Genomic DNA, 14,599 nt, shown 5'->3' on the forward strand with positions numbered 1-14,599 from the left:
AACAGATTGCTAGGAATGCTGAGGTGCCGCTCCGGTGGAGTCGCAGTGAGTCTATGGAGCAAAAAACAGCTGTCCTCTCAGGAGGATAGCATTCCTACTCCCATCACTGCCACTCCGCCACTGCCCTTGCTGCTGCCGATCAACCAGCCAGCCCAGATTGCTGCCGCCCATGCCAAGGTGGTTGCAGTCTACAGCTGGGCCTTCCAGGCCCACAGCTGCTCGAGGTCATCCTGCAAGGCCATCTGTCGTCTCCCCCACTGAGAGTCAGCAGCCTTCTACCAGCCATGCTGCAGCCACTGGGGAGCACTGCGTAGGAGCACTAGAGTAGCAAAAGGCACACGAACGATAGGCACTGAGGGATTGGCCAAGTTGCAAAGCATGCACGAAATGGGACACCCGCTCCAGCGAGTACTGGAGCGCTCCCCACCCCCGAGCGTTCAAGGCAGCGGGACTTTTGCTTGAGCACCCAATGGTCTGCTTGATGATGTTCCTGATGGCAGCATGGCTGTCATTATATGAGTGCTGGGTAGGTGTGGTGGGGTTGTGGAGGGGAGTCATCAGCCAGGTGCAGAGCGGATAGCCCTTGTCTCCGAGCAGCCACCCTCGGGTTTGACGTGGTGGAAAGAAGTTTGCTGGCACACCGGATTGGCGCGGGTTGAAGGCATCATGACTGTAGTGGCGCTTCTTAGAAAGTATTTTCTTAAGCTTTTATGGCTCTTACAATGACTGCTGCCAGGATAGCAGGCATTCAGCATCATGATGCGCTGAGCGTGGTCGCACAACAACTGCACATTAAGTGAGTGGTAGCCTTTGCAGTTACGGAACATCTTGGGATTGGTATGTGGTGCCCGCAAAGCCACGTGGGTCCAGTCGATGGCGCCCTACACCATGGGGAAGCTACATGCATACTCCCCCTGCTTCTCTTTATTCAGAGAGAAGACAACGTAGTCCCTTCTCCTGTTGTGGAGAGCCTCTGTGACCTCTCGGATACAGCGATGGATGCTGAACTGGGACCTGTTAGCTATGTCTCCTGCTGCAGACTGGAAGGATCTGCTGGCGAAGAAATTGAGGGCCACTGTGGTCGCCGTGCTCTGAGGCTGCAGATCTGGTTGCAGGAGGTGGCAGAGTTCTGTGACCACCTCCTTGGTGAAGCAGAGCCTCTGAATACACTGCTCCTCGCTTAAGTGGAGGTAGGAGAAGTGCTCTCGGAAAACACTAGGTGGGTAAGGCCTCCTGTTGAGAGCTCTCCTCCTCTTCCCTCTGCACGCATCTTCTACTTTTCGTTGTAGCCTCCGATCCCTCCCCAAAGATACTCGAGTGTGAGGAGAACAACAAGTACAGCCCCCATGACACTGAGCAAATGGTGAGAGCAGAAACCTTTAAATGAGAATGAAGGCGTTCTCCACTTGCACCAACACTCCCCGTCACCTCAGGAACTTGAAACAAGTTTAGAAAGCTGCAAGAGTTACAGAAAGTTACACAGAGCTAGTCAAACTGAAAAACCATGTTAGCTGCAAGTTGTTGATGATGATCCCTTTAAATAGCGCTGCTGGAGCTTCCTTCCTGCTACTGAATGCTTGGTCAGCTGGTCGTGATTGAGAGAGGGCGGTAAGTAGAATGGCGACAGCGAAAATGGCAGATTGGGTGTCATCTTCAGCTGCTTCATCAATGACCTTCCCTCCAGCATAAGGTCAGAAATGGGGATGTTCGCTGATGACTGCACAGTGTTCAGTCCCATTCACAACTCCTCAGATAATGAAGCAGTCCATGCCCGCATGCAACAAGACCTGGATGACATTCAGGCTTGGGCTGATAAGAGGCAGGTAACATTCGCACCACACAATTGCCAGGCAATGACTATCTCCCAACAAGCGAGAGTCTAACCACCTCCCCTTGACATTCAATGGCATTACCATCGCCGAATCCCCCACCATCAACATCCTGGGGGTCACCATTGACCAGATACTTAACTGGACCAGCCGCATAAATACTGTGGCACCAAGAGCAGGTCAGAGGCTAGGTATTCTGCAGCGAGTGTCTCATCTCCTGACTCCCCAAAGCCTTTCCACCATCTACAAGGCACAAGTAAGGAGTGTGATGGAATACTCTCCATTTGTCTGGATGAGTGCAGCTCCAACAACACTCAAGAAACTCGACACCATCCAGGACAAAGCAGCCCGCTTGATTGGCACCCCATCCACAACCTTAAACATTCACTTCCTCCACCGTGGCTGCAGTGTGTACCATCTATAAGATGCACTGCAGCAACTTGCCAAGGTTTCTTCGGCAGCACCTCTACCACCTAGAAGGACAAGGGCAGCAGGCGCATGGGAATACCACCACCTCCAAGTTCCCCTCCAAGTCACACACCATCCTGACTAAGAAGTATATCGCCAATCCTTCATCGTCGTTGGGTCAAAATCCTGGAACTCCCTAACAGCACTGTGGGAGTACCTTCACCATACGGACTGCAGTGGTTCAAGAAGGCGGCTCACCACCACCTTCTCGAGGGCAATTAGGGATGGGCAATAAACGCTGGCCTTGCCAGTGGCGCCCACATCCTACAAATGATTTTTTTTTTTAAAGTGAGCGTTGCACACTCATTGACGTCATGATCTACCTAATCTAAATATCTGCAGCGAGCGCAGGCATCAGCTGCCAGCCTGCCGGAAGTGGATGGAAGCAAGGCAGTCGCCATTTTTCCTTCAAAATGGGCCTTAACGGCCAGCGCTAAACCCCCGAATATCTAGGCCTATATCTTTTTCTCAGTCTATGGACAAGGCCAGTCTTGCTATTATCTGACCAGACCTGGGATGAGGGGTCACGGTTATGAAGAGAGACTTGAGAAGTTAGGTCGTTTTTCACTAAACCTGAGAAGTTTAGTGGTGACCTGATAGAGGTCTTCAAAATTATGAACAGTTATGATAAGTTAAATTGTGCTAGATTGTTTCCACTAGTTGGTGAGGTGGTAACACAAAGGGAAAAATGTTAAATAGCCACAACAAAGAGTTAAAGGGGTGGCTGGAGAAAAAAAATGTTGACAGAGAATGATTAAATGTAAAATTCTCATTATTGAAGCAGAGTTTATAATTCTTTCAAAATAGAATTAGTTGCTTAAAAAAGTAATATTAGTAAAGGGTACTAATATTGCAAATGAAAATAATGAAATGGCAGACTTGTTGAATAATTACTTTGTGTCATTCTTCACAGTAGAGGAAGAAGATAACATACCTGATATTCCAGGGAAACTAATAATGAATCAAGGACTGGAACTCACTAAAGTTAACATAAGCAAGGAAATAGTATTAAAAAACATAATGGTGCTAAATACTAACAAATCCCCATGACCTGATGGTTTCCACCACAGGGTTTTAAAGGAAGGAGGTGAGGAAATTGCAGAAGCTTTAGCCATAATCTTCCAAAGCTCTGTCAATTCAGAAATTGTCGCTTTTAGATTGGAAAATTACAAATGCAACTCCATTATTTAAGAAACGTGAGTGAGCGAAACCAGGAAATCATAGACCTCACCAGGAAATCATAGACCTGTTAGTCTGTGGGGCAGTTATTGGAATCTTTAATTAAGGACAGAGTGACTGAGCACTTGAAATTTGAGTTGATTAGAGAGAGCCAACATGGATTTGTAAAGGGTAGGTCATGTCTAACGAACCTAATTGAATTTTTTGAGGAAGTAACTAAAGTAGTAGACAATGGAATGTCTATGGATCTACTTTATATGGACTTCTAGAAGGCATTCAATAAGGTTCCACAAAAGAGACTGTTAGCTAAAATTAAATCTCATGGAATTGAAGGCAAATTATTGCCCTCGTTAGGAGATTGGTTAGGCGGTAGAAGACAGAGAGTAGGGATAATGCGTATGTACTTGAATTGGAAGGAAGTGACTAGTGGTGCCCCACAAGGATCTATATTTATTAATGACTTAGATAATATAATGAGAACATAAGAAATAGGAGCAGGAGTAGGCCAGACGGCCCCTCGAGCCTGCTCCACCATTCAATAAGATCATCACTGAACTTCTACCTTAACTCCACTTTCCTGCCCTATCCCCATATTTCTTGATTCCCTTAGGGGGGAATTTTTCAGGGGGTCAGTGGGCGCATTCAGTGGCGGGTCGGGTGGGAAATGTTTTTTTGACCCCGCTGTCAACCCACCGCCACACGACTTTCCCAGATGTCAGGTCTGTCAGGGCCTTGTTAACAGCCCATTAAAAAGTATTTTGAGTTCACCGTACCATTTTACAAGGTCACCCATGGGGTCCACGCTGCTCGGGGATCACGTCAGGTAAGCAGGTCGGGAGTTGTATGACCATGGAACCATCTCATTACTTGACAGCTGCAAATGTGCTGTAAAAGCTCCCATCTCACAGCTGTTCACTTTCCAAGCGTTATCAAATGACGTCATCAGACCCACTCCTTTTAATTGGCCGGGAACCTCGCAGGGCGGGCTTAACAAGCGGGATGGAACCGGGAGCGGGGTCACCGTCCGCCACCTACCTCGGCCGCACTGAGCCTGCCTCGGTAGGCGAAATCACGGCCAGAATGTGGGATTTAATTCAAACATTCAAAATTATTTTCTGAAATAATTAAAATCTACATTTTCAAAAATTATTGCAACCTTTGCTTGTGCTTACAGAGACCCTTGTTTGAATCTCTTCCTTTTAAGCCAGTAGAATATCTCACGCCAAAAATTAAAACATTCACTTTTCACCAATTGTAAAAATATTGGCCCAGATTTTCTTGTCAAAATAACGGCGAGGCTATGGTCCTCGCCGTTATTTATGTGCAAATTGTACAGTAACTTCAGGCGAGGAGCAGGTGCGCAGTTAAACTCAAATATCCAAAAGTTGCTATCCGAGTTGTGCCACTCTGCTGTTAGCTGTGCAAAACAGCATCTCGCTGTCTGACTCACCACTGATACATAGAAACATAGAAAAATAGGAGCAGGAGTAGGCCATTCGGCCCTTCGAGCCTGCCCCGCCATTCAATATGATCATGGCTGATGCTCTATCTCAATATCATATTCGCGCTCTCTCCCCATACCCCTTGATGCCGTTTGTATCTAGAAATGCATTGAATGTCATGAAGTTGCAGTATTTGCGCAGTAGATAAAAAACTAAATGCGCCACAGAAAGCTAAATCTTGCCCATTCCCGTCGAAGTGCCCTTTAAACAACATGATAAGTGTTAATTACTGCCAATAAACCGCTCCAACACTGAAAGTGAACAATTACAAGTGTAGATCTCATTCCTTCAGGTTTTAATTGTTATTGGATATTTTAAAAATGTAAAATAAAAAAAAATTTTTTTTTTTTTTTTTACTTTTCCTTTCTGTCTCTCTCTTAATCTAACCTTTCTTTCCCTCTCTTTATTTCACCTTCTGTACCTGATTTGACATTGAATTCACATACTCTACAGTTCCTTACAGTTCTTGTGCTGTTAATTTCACAATCCTTCACTTTGATTGGTTTCGGAGATTACACAGTTGTGTGGCATGTTCACTCGGGTCCCAGATGCTCGGTTTCCCTCGCTGCGCAGTTATCAGCTTGCACTTTCAGCAACTTGCCACACACACAATTTAAAAACCTAAACTTGCAAGGGCAAGGCTAACTAACAGCAAATGCCATTAGATGCCCTGCTACAGCAAAGTGTGGTCTATAATGCAAAGCTGACTTTGTATACACAATTCATAAATATAAGCTGTTTGGTAAAAGGTCCAAATGAGATTCATATAAAAATGTCATAATTATTCCATACATGAGTTAAAGTTGATTACAACAGTAAATACATAAAGACAGAATATAATAGTCAAAACATAATTCTGAGCATTGCTTGGTTTAGTGACAGTGATAATACTTCAATATTTCAAAAAGCTACTACAGTAACATTGCGAATCTTAGACCAGGTTATTCCGCTCTGTGCTGACCAGGCCATGAATTTCTAGCCTTTTCAATGAGTGGACAAAAAATTGTGGAGTGGCAAGTGCAGGAGCAGAAAAACCAGGCCTTCGAGTTTTGTACCCACCACATCTGTTCTGAAGAACCTGGCCAGATTTCAATGTTTGACACCACATTAACAGAAACTTTACATAAACATTTCCTTAAACACCCAAGTGCCTACCCTTGTGTGTTGTTGGTTGGTATGATTGGACTAGGATGAGGGTGAGTGTGAGGGGTGGCTAGTGAGATGGGGAAGTGATAATGTAGATAGAGAGGGATGGGAGGAGTTGGTGTGAGTAAGGATGTGCAGGAGTAGGGTAGGGAAGGCAGAGTGATGGGGATGTGATGAGAGACACAGCAGGATGAGGTTGAGTGTGGCTTTGCAGTAACGTTTCGTGATCTTCTGAGATAATTGAAAGGCTTGCGCCACTGCAGCCTGGTTCTCTGACAACATCCCTGCCCTCCTGTGCAATGTGCAACCAGCCGGCGTTGGTCTCATGGGGAGGTCTCTTCCGCCCATGGGAAGGGAAGAGAACATCCCTGCATGCTGTGACTCCCTCCATAAGCATGTGGAGGGATTCATGGGAGAGCCTGGGTGCAACCACGCACCTTTGTGCAGTGCTTTCAGTGTTTGCAGCACCTCAGTGCTGTTGAACACTGATAGCACAACTGTCAAAATCAATTTGCGCATGTTCCCTTTAAGGAAACCGGCTGATGATGCATCATCAAATGATGTCATCAGACCGGCTTCCTTCAGTTGGCCGGCAAACATGCTGGGCGGGCTTAACAAGCCCAATCAATGTAAAATCATTTTACACAGCGGGCTGGAGCTGGCAGCGGGGTCGGGACCCGCCACCTACGTCGCCCGCCACGGACCCGCTGAGGTTGGGGAAATCACGGCTTTAGTGTACAAAAGGTAATAGAGTCATATATCCAAGTTTGGTGATGACACAAAGATTGGTGGCATAGCAAGTAGTGCAGACGGGAGTATAAAATTACAAAGAGACATTGATAGATTAAGTGAGTGGTCAGAACTGTGGCAGTTGGATTTCAGTGCAGATAAGTGTGAGGTCATCCTTTGTGGATCAAAAAAAGGATAGATCCGAGTATGAAAAGCTAGGAACAATGGAGGTCCAAAGAAATTTAGGGGTCCACGTACACAAGTCACTAAAATGGGCTGAATATAAAGGGGAGTAAGTTTTGCTACAGCTATACAAAGCCCTGGTTACACTATATCTAGAGTACGGTGTACAGTTCTGGGCACCGCACCATAGAAAGGATATATTGGCCTTGGAAGGAGTGCAGTGCAGACATGCCAGAATGCTACCAGGGCTCCAAGGGTTCGATTTCTGAGCAGAGATTACATAAACTAGACTTCTATTCCCTGGAATATAGACGGTTAAGAGGTGATTTGATTTGAGGTTTTTAGGATTTTGAAAGGAATTGATAGGGTAGATAGAGAGAAAGTAGATCGAAAGAAACTTTTTCTGCTTTTAGGGAGTCTGGAACAAGGGGACATAACCTTAAAATCAGAGCCAGGCCATTCAGGAGAGAAGTTAGGAAACACGTCTTCACGCAAAGGGTGGTAGAAGTGTGGAACTCTCTCCCACAAAAAGCAGTAGCTGCTCGCTCAATTCATCATTTACAATCTGAGAGCGATAGATGTTTGCTAGCCAAGGGTATTGAGGGATATGGAGCCAAGGTGGGTGGATGGAGTTAGGGCACAGATCAGCCATGGTCTCATTGAATGGCGGAACAGGCTCGAGGGGCTGAATGGTGTACTCTTGTTCCAGGTATGGGGAGCAATGAAAGTAGGATTGGCTAAATGACTCAAGTGGAGAAAAACACCATCGCACGCAATGGACCAAATGACCACTTTCTGTGCTGTAACATTCTATCCGTATTATATACAGGTAGCAATTGCTAAAAACATTACTAAAGCATTACTACATGAAGATATACATAATGTAATTCTTTGCCATGTCTGCTGAGGTATCTTTAGTACCTATGAAAGTGCTATATGATCGCTTTCAATCCATGCATTTAGGAACATAAATTAATTTCTACCGCATCACTATGGAAGTGGCAAAAACTTCTGGGATCCTTCCACAAGCATTGTGTGCATGTACCTCGGGTGTCTAAGGAATTGCTGTATAATTATGCAGTCAGACTCTTGGGGCTTTTGTTCTAATAAAAGTGATACATCCTTGTAAATATGCCAGAGATGTGCAAGGTTGTACATGATAATGTGCTGATAATAGATTAAAATAGGCACCACAAATGTAAGCTGCAGTGAGTTGAATGAGACTTGCCTGCTTAAGGATGCAAAAGATAAATTTTAGAATTGGGCTCCAGTCCATGGTCTAATTCTGTGCGGCTGCTGCTGACTAATCTACGTAAAGGATCCAGTAGGGTTTTTCTTGACTTGGCTGAACTAACTCTTCTTTTACCGAAATCCTTTTATTTTACAAAAAAAATTATAAATACTGAAAAGAGTTATTAATAAAGGAATTAGGAAGTGGTATGGGGAAAAGATGCGCAACAGGCTGCAAATGATTGGTGAAATTGAGCAGAGCATGGAAAACTGGATATGTAGCTGTTTTGCTTTATTCCTTTGCGCTCCAGGGCTGAAAAGTAACCCCATACTTGTGAGTTGAATTACCACTGGTTCCAAGCAGTAGAGAAGAATCTGTGACCTGCTCTCCTGGTCTTTACCAATGCTGCCATGTAGTAATCAGTCTTTTTGAAAGGAAAGTGTCAGAGGTAAGAAAGTTTGTAAAATTGCAGTCTAGTGTCACAATAGTTTATTTTTTGGTGCTGTTTGTGCTTTTCGGAGAACATGAGGTTTGATTGATGGTGTTGTAAGGGTAAGAATTGTTTAGAAAACATTTTGATATTCTGTTGGGGGTATCAATAATCATATGACCAAAGTGTACAGCATCTCTATGAAAGTATAAAATTTGAAAGAATCATTTCAACTAAGCAGAATATTGTACAGTTCAGCATCTTATTAAAGCACCTTGCAACTTGTGAGGATTGCAAAATATGTTTTGATGATTTGAAGGAAATCAAGTTGCTCTGTGTACAGTACATAGTTATTTTCTTCCCTACTTAGGTCTTTAAGTAACCCCCACTTGGCACATGCCATTCCCTGACTGGAGGGTGGGCACTCGACCTGTCAGTGCTGCTGTTGAGCAGACCACTAAGTGATGTGCAAGAGTGCCTGGTATGACTTTTCATCCTTCTATTTCTTTTCTCCCCTACCCACCTCCCACCCCATCCTTTTTAAAAAATTCGTTCCTGGGGTGTGGGCGTCACTGGCAAGGCCAGCATTTATTGCCCATCCCTAATTGCCCTTGAGAAGGTGGTGGTGAGCCGCCTTCTTGAACCGCTGCAGGCTGTGTGGTGATGGTACTCCCACAGTGCTGTTAGGGAGGGAGTTCCAGGATTTTGACCCAGTGATGGTGAAGGAACGGCGATATACTTCCAAATCAGGATGGTGTGTGACTTGGAGGGAAACTTGGAGGAGATGGTGTTCCCATGTGCCTGCTGCACTTGTCCTTCTAGGTGGTAGAGGTCATGGGTTTGGGAGGTGCTGTCAAAGAAACCTTGGCGAGTTGCTGCAGTGTATTTTGTAGATGATGCGCACTGCAGCCCCGGTACACCGGTGGTGGATGGAGTGAATGTTTAAGGTGGTGGATAGGGTGCCAATCAAGCAGGCTGCTTTGTCCTGGATGGTGTCGAGCTTCTTGAGTGTTGTTGGAGCTGCACTCATCCAGCCAAGTGGAGAGTATTCCATTACACTCCTGACTTGTGCCTTGTAGATGGTGGAAAGGCTTTGGGGAGTCAGGAGTTGAGACATTCATCGCAGAATACCCAGCCTCCGACCTGTTACGTTTCTGGTTAATGGTGACCCCCCAGGATGTTGATGGTGGGGGATTCTGTGATGGTAATACCATTGAATGTCAAGGGGTGGTGATTAAACTCTCACTTGTTGGAGATGGTCATTGCCTGGCACTTGTGTGGCGCGAATGTTACTTGCCACTTATCAGCCCAAGCCTGAATGTCGTCCAGGTCTTGCTGCATGCGGGCATGGACTGCTTCATTATCTGAGGAGTTGCGAATGGCACTGAACACTGTAGTCGTCAGCGAATATCCCCACTTCTGAACTTATGTTGGAGGGAAGGTCATTGATGAAGCAGCTGATGATGGTTGGGCCTAGGACACTGCTCTGAGGAACTCCTGCAGTAATGTCCTGTGATGATTGACCTCTAACAACCACAACCATCTTCCTTTCTGCTAGGTATGACTCCAGCCAGTGGAGTGTTTTCCCCAATCCCCATTGACTTCAGTTTTACTAAGGCTCCTTGATGCCATACTCGGTCAAATGCTGCCTTGATGTCAAGGGCATTCACTCTCACCTCACCTCTGGAATTAACCTCTCTTGTCCATGTTTGGACCAAGGCTGTAATGAAGTCTGGAGCTGAGTGGTCCTGGCGGAACCCAAATTAGGTGTCAGTGAGCAGGTTGTTGGTGAGTAAGTGCTGCTTGATAGCACTGTCGACTCATGTGGCTCGGTGTTAAATTTTGTTTGATAACACTCCTGTGAAGTGCCTTGGGATGTTTTACCTTTTAAGTGCTGCTTGATAGCACTGTCGATAACACCTTCCATCACTTTGCTGATGATTGAGAGTAGACTGATGGGTGGTAATTGGCTGGATTAGATTTGTCCTGTTTTTTGTGGACAGGACATACCTGGGCAGTTTTCCACAGTGTCAGGTAGATGCCAGTGTTGTAGCTGTACTGTAATAGTTTGGCTAGAGGCGTGGCTAGTTCTGGAGCACAAGTCTTCAGCATGACAGCTGGGATGTTGTCAGGGCCCGTAGCCTTTCTGTATCCAGTGCGCTCAGCCATTTCTTGATATCACGAGGAGTGAATCGAATTGGCTGAAGACTGGCTTCTGTAATTGTGGCGACTTCAGAAGGAGACCGAGATGGATTATCCACTCGGCAGTTTCTGGCTGAAGTTGGTTGCAAACGCTGGCATGCTCGTCTACACTCCTCATTGAACCAGGGTTGGCCGCTGGCTTGATGTTGCTGGTAGAGTGAGGGATATGCCGGGCCATGAGGTTACAGATTGTGGTGGAATACAATCCTGCTGCTGCTGATGGCCCACAGCGCCTCATGGATGCCCAGTTTCGAGCTGCTAGATCTGTTCTGAATCTATCCCATTTAGCACGGTGGTAGTGCCACACAACACAATGGAGGGTGTCCTCAGTGTGAAGACGGGACTTCGTCTCCACAATGACTGTGCGGTGGTCACTGCTACCAATACTGTCATGGACACATGCACCTGCGACAGGTAAGTTGGTGAGCATGAGGTCAAGTAGGTTTTTCCCTCGTGTTGGTTCTCTCACCACCTGCTACAGGCCCAGACCCTCAGCTTGGTACTTCCCTTGATGGCTTGGCTGAATTTAGCGAACCTCTCCATGTGGGGAATTGCAGGCGCTAATATTTGGTCTATTACTCGATTATTACTTTTAATATCCAGTGCCCCTCTTTTCCCTTCAATTTCACTGATTAGGCATGTTTCAGAGAGAAAGCTGAACACAGTGATATTTGGTGTGAGACATCTGGTTAAAACTGCTGCATGAGCAGTCTTGTTATATAACCAGCAGATTTTTAAAATTACAATTGAAACCTAATAAACTGCAGATTTCACAAATTGTTGTACCATTGTAGCTTTTTAAAGTCCCATTTTATTCTCAGCAATTGATCGCATCACTGTCTCACTGTAATTTTAACAGAAATGTACAATTTATACTTAGCTGAATATTTATGAGGAGATCTTATGTTCCTGCTGCAAATAGGTGATGCCCATAAAATTCTAATTCATATGTCATTTTGTTAGATATGTTATTGGCACAGATAAACAGAGATGCCCAAAGTATGGCAGAGTTCCAGGGAATGGGCGATGGTCAGCATGTCACACTGTGCCTAACGGAAACTGTAGCAGTAACAGGTAAATCACTACAAGTATTGCTTTTTGTTGTGTTACAGTTTATATTTTGTGCTATTTTTTGAACATTTTTCAGGTTGAGGTTCACACCAATGATTTGGAAGAAGAGTAAGAGGCTGCTTTCACACAGAGTTTGGTGTTTTCTTAAGTAATGAATGTGACAACGCAATGGCTTACTCTATAAACAGAAATGACTGAATGATGCAGGGTGATCTCTACCAGTTAACATATTATTCACTTATTTTCACTTTTTTTGTGTGTAGTTTAAAACATGTCAGTCTTATTGTTTTCAGTGGTGTTGGAGTTATTTTAAGTGTCATGCATGTCACTGTTTCTCTTAAATCTGTTTCCAGGTGTCTGGACAATACTGTTAACATCACTGTGTGAACTGGTGAAAGGAGGAAAGGGAAAACACCATCATCTGTTGACAACTCTATGTTTAACCTAGTTTTTTTGGGGTGGGGAAGAGAATAACAAGGGGTCATTTTATATCAAATAGCTTATTTAAAAAAAAAAATGCCCTCATTTATGATGTAAATTCTTTGTTGTTCAAAGTCCTCCAAAACAACACTAATCTCCCATAGAAGGTACATGCAATGATGTAGTTGCAAGCTCTAACGGTACGATTCTGCAACTGTTTTGGTCAGTGTTTATGTAAATGACGCAAGCACTGTCACAGACAGTGGTTTTTTTGTATGGTATAATATAATAGTTGACCAATACAGGTGTTCTTACACAGAAGAGGAGAAAAACATCTCACTAAAGCAAACTAAAATTAATTTATTTTTGAAATGTAAAGGCATGGCGCAGTAGTGTAACTTTGTGAGTCAATGCACTATGCTGTCGTATGGTAGGCCATAGATTTATGCCTGCAGATCGCCACATGGCAAATTCTTGATTTCATTCAAGTGATCCAGAGAATATGTTGAGTTTCCCCTTGTGCAGGGAATGGAAATTAGCAAACAAGTTATTCTAGGCTATCCTCTCATCCCTGGACTCTGTGTCAAAAATGGCACTGGCAGAAGCTTTTGATCTGGTCATTGGAGGAATGCTATGTAGTGAGGATCATCCTAATGGGGAAAGAAAAATAACATTTATTTTTTAAAATATAGAAGGGTACAGAATCATAAACGTTATAATGATGTACTATAAATCAAGGTTGTTGTTAGCATTGCTGCTCATTTTCCCCAATGGCCTTTTCTCAATGACCCTATTTAATTTGTGTGTGTGCAGGTGTGTGGATGTATGTAGGGAAAAGAATGTTGGATTACTATGCAAAACTGCTTTATAATGTACCTATCCTGATCAGTAATTAATCTTTTTAATTAGATGATCGGCTGGAAAATATGGACGGTGTGAGTTTACAAGCTGTTACTCTTGCAGATGGAACTACAGCATATATTCAACACAATCCTAAAGGTGTAGACTTTCACGGTGATTTTATAATTATACAACAATTCTGCTGTTTAATCAGTGTATTTTGCATAATTTGGCCTTTTGACATAATTTTGCTTACAGCTCTGACTTTATTTTAGCATGATGTTGAACACAACACTTTTAACATCTAAGGAAGTAAATGTGTACCAGTCATATAAAAGTTAAAAAGAGTATACCCGCCCCCCGCCCCCCTAAATTTTGTCCACTTTTCTGACTTCCTCTGTTGACATGCTGGGGAACAACTCCACAGCCAGCAGCTGCCCTTTAGTACCTCACCCAATTGAGTGAACTTACACATTGAGTGCCAGCAGGCTATTTAACAGTAGCGGGCATTAAAAGACAGCTGACCGCTTCTCTCCCTTTACCCGCTTTTCAGCAGGGGTCACTGATCAGGAATAGGAAGCCTAACTGATTTTCTTTTGTTTACCTTAGCTTGGGGACACTGTGGCCAATTTTTGCACCCCATTGCTGCTCTGACTGAAATCAGATGACTCAGACCTGACCAGGGTTAGTACCTGGGACATTCCTGATCTATATAGCTCAGCAACACAACCCCAGGTAGATTTACCTACTGAGCCTTTGCAAGACCCTGTATATCCCTATATATGATGATATATACTTGGATGTGTTTCAGATGGGAAATTAGTTGACGGTCAAGTGATTCAGCTAGAGGATGGCTCTACAGCGTATGTCCAACATGTTTCAGTACCAAAATCAGGTGAGTGACGATCTAGTGGTGTCTACTAGAAGTTGGGTAAATTATCCCAATATTGCTATATATCAACTTAAGTTGCCAGCAGTTGCATGTAAATCTGATTGTTAGCTGTGAACATTTATTCGAAGTCAAAACCAAAAGTGCAACTGTCTCAATTATTTTGAATGTAATGGTATAGGCTATAATTCCTCTAAACTAGACATGACAAAACATGAAATGTCCCACTAATACCATGCAGTGAGTTGGAGAGAGCAGGACTGATGGCTCAGTTATCATCCGGTTACAATAGCCAATAGCAGACGACTTTACAGACAGTCACTCACCAGCTGTTGCTGTCTAGGTCAGGAAATTGTGCAGAAGTTGAGGGGGACCCTAAAATTAGGGAAAAAAGGTAAATAGTCATTGGTTTTGAATAAGAATCCAAATTCTGCTGTCAGATACTCTAGGTCTAGCAAAATATTGCAAGTGTGAACTTGG

The 14,599-nt window shown here is 44.2% G+C and overlaps 1 protein-coding gene across 2 annotated transcripts in view; it reads left to right on the forward strand.

Moving 5' to 3' along the window:
• The window catches only part of znf143b (zinc finger protein 143b), a 103,259-nt gene that overhangs the window by 16,699 nt on the left and 71,961 nt on the right, over positions 1 to 14,599 (forward strand). Inside the window, exons 2-4 of one of the 2 annotated variants that reach the window (XM_086007978.1) lie at positions 11,863 to 11,973; positions 13,300 to 13,404; positions 14,042 to 14,125. In XM_086007978.1, the coding sequence (XP_085864104.1) occupies positions 11,863 to 11,973; positions 13,300 to 13,404; positions 14,042 to 14,125 (300 nt within the window). The remainder of the gene's footprint in view (positions 1 to 11,862; positions 11,974 to 13,299; positions 13,405 to 14,041; positions 14,126 to 14,599) is intronic. The other variant, XM_086007979.1, reaches the window with a different exon arrangement.

Source organism: Somniosus microcephalus, chromosome 15 (assembly GCF_052327205.1).
Source record: "Somniosus microcephalus isolate GS21.2 chromosome 15, FLI_Smic_1.0, whole genome shotgun sequence".
Lineage (NCBI taxonomy): Eukaryota > Metazoa > Chordata > Chondrichthyes > Squaliformes > Somniosidae > Somniosus > Somniosus microcephalus.